The 6,839-nt window shown below is 35.4% G+C and overlaps 1 protein-coding gene across 1 annotated transcript; it reads right to left on the reverse strand.

Annotated features, from left to right (window-relative positions):
- Positions 1-4,241: 4,241 nt before the first annotated feature.
- Positions 4,242-5,340, reverse strand: LOC104240069 (NAD(P)H-quinone oxidoreductase subunit T, chloroplastic). Its single transcript, XM_009794854.2, has 2 exons — positions 5,012-5,340; positions 4,242-4,732 (listed from the first exon to the last, which is right to left on the reverse strand). Exons 1-2 carry the CDS (start codon positions 5,338-5,340, stop codon positions 4,312-4,314), a joined length of 750 nt encoding a protein of 249 aa, XP_009793156.1. The 3' UTR covers positions 4,242-4,311.
- Between the last annotated feature and the right edge of the window lie 1,499 nt (positions 5,341-6,839).

Genomic DNA, 6,839 nt, shown 5'->3' on the forward strand with positions numbered 1-6,839 from the left:
ATATTTAAAGATTATCCAATTCAGTCAAACTGAAGGATTAAGTATCCTGAATTTGAAAATTTTGGACTTAGTGTCCTGAATTTTTGAGCTGCTAATTTGAAATTCAGGACTAAGTGTCCTGAATTTTTTAAGTACTAATGTAAAATTCAGGCTATAAAATTCGAACTTCAGGATACAATTTTTGAACTTTAGGACACGATGTCCTGAAGTTTGAATTTTGTGGTTTAAACTCTAGGACACCGCGTCCTGAAGTTTGAACAAAATTGGCTAATCTTTAAATAGTGTAAACTGTGGATATATTTTAGGAATTTTACCTCCTATAGCAAAGGTTAACATCTTATTTATTTTAAATAAATACCATTTAAAAAAATTATATTCTATAGATACCTTTTAATGTTTATAGCAAAATATCTAATTTTGGTTACCTCCTATCCCTAAGTCACTAAATACGCTATTCAGTTACACTATTTTTCTTTCTCTCTCTACTTTGATACATGTCATTCTCTTCCCCCATCGATGACGCACTTCTCCGGCGAATGTTCTCTGTCCTTTTCCTCATAATAACAAAACCTCTCAGATTCACAAAATCAGAGGAGGATTTGGACGAGGACGAAGAGCAAAACTCGCCTTCTCTGTCCTTTCCCTCATAATAACAAAACCTATCAGATTCACAAAATCAGAGGAGGATTAGGACGAAGAGCAAAACTCGCCAATTCTATGTCGAAATTCGCTGAAACGCGTGATTCGTAAAATCAATAATCGGCGATCCATCTTTCATCGACAAGGCGTTTAAGAAAAACTCAAATCCACTTTTTTGGTTGAATTTCTGTATGTATTTTAATAATTTGTAGAGAAATTATAGTGTAAGGATCTCAAAATATGGATAGTTTCATTAGTAAAATACAGAATTTGGATGCGTACCCGAAGATCAATGAGTATTTCTACATATATTTTAATGTATTTTCAACGTATCACGTTGTATTTTCATGTATTTCATTGTATTCATTATCTTTTTTTTTATTGTAATTCAATGTATCTCGCTGTATTCCATGTATTTTATTGTATTTACTGTCTTTTTTTCATTATATTTCAATGTATCCTACTATATTCTATGTTTTTCATTGTATTCACTATCTCGCTATATGCCATGAATGTATTCATATATATTTTTTAATTAATATAATTTATGTATTTAGATGTATTATATAATTTCTCTGAAGATTGCTATGTTTTGGGGTATTTTTCGGTTGAGAATCTTTTTTATAACTGGAAATACAAATTTTGTGTGTTATAATTGAGTTTGTTGAGTTATATTAGGAGTCTGTTATGTTAATTGATTCACTTTCCGTTTAAAAATAGTGTATTCTCGGTGTTTCACGCCGTGAATACAATCGAATACAATAATCTGTTCAGTCGTAATCCCATGTTTCACGCCATGAATACAGTCGAAAACACTCGAATACAACAACTGATTAACTGGACTTCCCTGATTCACGCCTATTTTTGCTAATGTATTCATGAATACAGTAGCTTAAATACATCATATAACAACAGAAAACGTATCTACAATCCGTAATATAGCAAATGGTATCTATAGATAACTAATTACCACTAAAAGATAAGTATTACTTTATGAAAATTTCTCTTTATTTTAAGCAATATGCTTAAAATTGGCTACCTTGTGTCATTTCCGCACATGAAACTCGGCGGAGTCGGATCCTTTCCGACCCGAACTCGAGCGAAGACCCACAACTGCAGTCTGCAGCCCCTTTTCCTTGTAGCGGAAGCCCTAATCAGATAGAAAATCTTTAGAAGTGAGAATAGTTTTTAGGGTGAATAGGTAGAAGGAAGATGCCTCCTCTGTCGTTGGACAAAATCGGCAAAGTGTTGCCCTTCTCCAGGCTCTTCAGGTAATTCTACTTCTCATTCCTTATTCGTATCTTAATTAATATTTATTAGGCTACAAAACAATAGTCTAGTTACGATATTATAATGAAATGAACCTGAACAGAGAGCAACTAATACAAAGGGGTCATATAGTTGAAATGGGCTAATTTGGGATTGAAGTGTAGTTGATTGATTATAGGCTTTGAAATTTGGCTTCTCCCACTGTATTTTTTTCATTCTTTTGATGAGTCTGTAATTCGGGTTTCTTAACCATTGTTTTCAGTTTTTTTTCGTTGTTGTTGTTGTTGTTGTTTGTTGTTGTTGTCGTTGTTGTTAAGTAGGTTTGGAATCAATCAACCGGAAGTTTTTGTTTCAAATTTTCTTTTTGAAGTAGCATCTCTTATGATATGTTAAGCTTTATTTTTATACTAAGGGGTCGTTTGGTAGGAGGTATTAGAAAAAATAATGCAAGCATTAGCTCTATGCATTACTAATACATTGTTTGGTATCTTTTTTCAACTTGTGTATAACTAATACTTGTATTAGTTATACACCATACTTGGCATTACCCTATGCATAAGTAACGCATAGAAAACCATGGCATTAGTAATACCAAGGCTTTAATGCATGCATTAGCATGGTTAAAGATAAAATTGTCCTTAAAATCTCTTAAAGGTAGAGAATATGGAGGGCATTTTTGTAAGCAACTATTTTTTTTAAAAAAATTATGCAATGCATTATAATTTTAATACACCACACCAAACAATAGATAAAGAAATAATATTTGCATAACTAATGCTTGCATTACTAATACAACATTACTAATACATGCATTACTAATACATGCATTACTAATACACCTTATTCCGCACTATTCTTATACACCCTACCAAACGACCCCTAAATGTATGCAAGTAATTTCTCTCTGCCGTATTCTCTTTTTCTTCATGTTGTACATTGCTGATCACGTAATTCTATGTGATGGTTGTACTGCATTTTTAGCTGTATTTGGTTACATTGTTCTGGGGTTCGCCTGAAGTGTATTCAGCATAATTCTTGTGCACTATTTATGAGACTTAACTACATAAGTTTGTTTCAGTGTTTTTCTGTTAGAAAAAAGCAAAAAAATAATCAACGCTTAGGGATTGAGAATTAGAGGAGGCTCAATGGATGCAGAGATTCATATCGGCAACCCCAACTAGAGTAGGCTGGAAGTATAGTTAATTGATTGACATTAGCTGGTGACCAACTTTATCCGATTTTGGATCTTGATCCTTATATTTGTGGACTTTGAATTTGAGCCCCTGCCGCGTCTTTTAAATCATTGTTTGGTAGATGATAATGTTTAAGCCACTAATCAACAAAGATTGCACATTTTTTGAGCAAGTTCTCTAACACAGTGCCTTGTAAATGGTCAAAATGTTGGATTTGTATCTTACAGCAACCAAACCTTGTCGACGGGATTTTATTTTACATACCACTAGTATCTTTTTCCTTTTTGGTTGAAAGGAAGCGTCAACTTCTCTGGTAGGATTGTAATTCATTTGATATTGGAAGAGCAAATGGAATTTTAGAACTTGTCAAGCTTTTGAGAATTACATATTGGCTTAGCAGGAAACAATAAACTCTTGTTTTTATTTAGCATGAACTTTGGAGTTTCTTCGGTTCTTAGTATTAGTTTATTGATTAAAGAGTAGGTATTTAAATGCAAACTGAGCTTTAAAGTACTCTTCAGTTGGATTGTCATAATTTGCTTTTATAGATGAGAATGAGACACATGAGTTCATATTGTTGACAATGAGTTTCTGTGAGCCGTTCATATTTTGGTGCTTGTTTTAACAGGCAACTGGAGCTGGATGTGGAAACTGTAGTTAAGGTACTACAACCTGGTCCACTGGGCATTGTGGAACACAAATTTTCTTCGGATGAAATACAGAAGGCCCATGATACTGTTAAGCGGGCTGTGGGTAACTGGCGAAGGCAGGCCAACATTGAGAAACATAGCCCCGTCATGAAAGATTTTATCGATATATGAGAGTATTGTTGCTTCCTTTCTATCAATAATCTAATGAAGAGCAAATAATGTACATTTATAAGCTCAATAGAAATATAATTTAGCTATGTTCATGACTAAAGCTCCAATTGTTTTGTTTCCCGACCCAATCCATTGCCATATGAAATGGTTTATTTTTGTTGCCATTCTCTTTTAAAATCACTATGGTAACCTTAAGCTCAATCAGACATTTGAGTGCAAATATTTTACTCAATACATGTTTCGACTATTCATCAATTCACAGTTTCTTAACATCTTTGTACAATACTTATTCGAAGAAAGTCATGAAGTGTGTAGACAGTATAGAATGCTGTTGTCTTTGATAGTATCATGTATCATACATTGAGCAATTGTATGGATGGTTGTTTCTGTTAATATTGTTCCTTGAAGAATATTGCATATATAATGCAACAAAATGAAAAGATAATGATCAAGATATCAAATGTGAGGGCAGATTTTGCTTGATCACTCAGCTCCATGTTCCTTCCACCAAGTCTGTCCACCATATCTGGAACGGATTCCCAGTTTTCTATTTCTAGCATGCGCGGATCTTGCAGCTTTATTCTCATTTTCTCAGCTTCTCGGCTTGCTACCTCCTGAGCTAGTGTCCAGTCATAGAATCGACGTTGTTCCTCATCACTCAGGACATCATAAATTTCTTTTAGTTTCATGAATTTCTCTGATGCTGCTCTTATGGGAAGGTTAGTCGTATCTGGATGATACTCCTTTGATAGCCTCCTATATGCAGCTTTAATTTCCTCCAGATCAGCAGTTGCAGATACTCCCAAGAACCTGAATTCACAAACTTAGAATGATCATTAGATTTTCCCCGTGCTATGGAAAGATTCTGAAACATTGGAATTAGAATTTTCTGATTGAACTTTATCCCTTCTGATATATCATGTGTGCATTTTCTCAGAACAGGCAATTATATTTATGTATATCCTTTTCTTATCCTTAAATTAAGGGAAGTAGAAGCAACAAATGGAAACTCTCTCCTTTGAACTGTGAGCCACACATTTAGAGATAAGATAATAGCAAACTTTCTGGAGATAGAAAATGAAGATTAACTGGTAGTGAGAATCAGCTGAACTGTTGAGCAGGTCAGAGAATTTTTCATCAAGGAGATTCTTTTCGTCTGCTTTGATTCGTTCTTGTGCTGACTGTGATTTACTTCCTCCTACCCAGCCTTCATCTTCATTCTCCCAGTGAATTCTTGTATCAACACCAGGAGGAGCACGTTGTCGCTTACTGGGGCCTTCTTGGGTTGCACAAACTTGGAAACTGCCATGTTGGCTTCTCTGCTTTGTTGTCAACCATCGGCCATATGTTCTGTGCTCAGTGCTTTGGTTGCTGGAAAGGAAGGTGAATGGAGCTGGTGGAGATGTCGCTGAGGCCATGGGAATCGAAAGATGTTTGTGTCTAACTTGAGTTGTTTAGAGGAGGGGGCGCCTCACCACCTTGTCTTTCTTTGTGGCTGAGGAATTAACTGAGCTTTTTTACTCTTGTCCGTATTTGTGAAATATCAAAAACTTTGGAGTTTAATTTCTTTGCACTTACAGTTTAAAAGAATTTATATATGACAGAAATTGGAACACATTGATTTCGTTTATGCCGTCCTTCACTTTAGGACCTTTCCAAGCACGTAATCAAAGTTGAGTAACTTGAAAAATAAAATAGGTTACCTATTACAAGTTAAAATAGACTGATAGTGGAAAGTTAAACTTATATTACGCTGTCAAAGTCAAATTCATGATATTGAGCCACTAGAAAGACAGGAAGAGAGAAATTTGAGCATATGCAGCTTCAGGAGGAGGCAGAAGTTGATACTCAAGTGAAGAATCACCATAGAATAGCAACTAGAGTACTAGACATTCCAAGTTCAAAGAAAGTGAGGGACAGGAAACTGGGAAACTGAGCAATTGGAAGAGAAGGTTGAGAATCAAGATATGGAATATGTGCAAGAATAAAACAACGAATGTGGCTATGATGGGTTACTTATCTCCAAGTGGAAACTCAAGGTTTAAAGGATGAGGAAGAATTTGTTAACTTCCTTTGATTAGACAGATTCGTCGAGTTTTTTTAAGAAGAGACACATACATTAAAGGAAACAACATTGTCACAATCTAATTATGCAACAGCCTGAACAAGTCTTGATCACACTTTTGAAACTTTTGGGAAGCTTGTTTAGTTCATAGCTCACAATGTGAAGGAATGGATATCCATTCTTACGCTGATTTTAGAAATTATATAACGCCAATAACCCCCCTCTGTGATTTGCATTCAAGAGTACCACCTAGTGGTCAATAAAGTGAGACAATAATTATAAAGTCTCATGTTCAAATCTAGTGGCAAAAATACTAGGTAATTTTTTTTATATTTGTCCAAGTTTTGATGGATATAGTGTCACGACCCAAACTGGAGGGCCATGACTAGCACCCGACCATACTTGCCGAGCACCAACGTACATTTTATCTAACCTTTTTTTATTATCTTTTAGGGTTGACGAGATCAATATAAATGGTAGACCTGGATCATGGACAACCAACAATAAAATATGATGTCATGAACATACATAACAGGGGATGACCAGACAATCAAGAAACTACATATAAGGTACGAGCTACCACACTACCATGAAAGACTATACAACAAAAGCCAGCCGACAAGGCATACCAAACTATACATGAGTCGACACCTGTCTATGAGCCTCTAAATGAACATAAGTGATGCAACATAGCCGGAACAGAGCCCCGACATACCCATAATGTCTATAACAAAAATGCATACCAAGACCACGGCAAGTCCGGAGAAGGGATCTCGCCAATCACTGCTGAACTGGACAACCTACTGTGGTGGGGGAGCTACACTTGCCTGTCTATCAGGGCCTGCAGCACGA

Source organism: Nicotiana sylvestris, chromosome 9, assembly GCF_000393655.2.
Source record: "Nicotiana sylvestris chromosome 9, ASM39365v2, whole genome shotgun sequence".
NCBI lineage: Eukaryota > Viridiplantae > Streptophyta > Magnoliopsida > Solanales > Solanaceae > Nicotiana > Nicotiana sylvestris.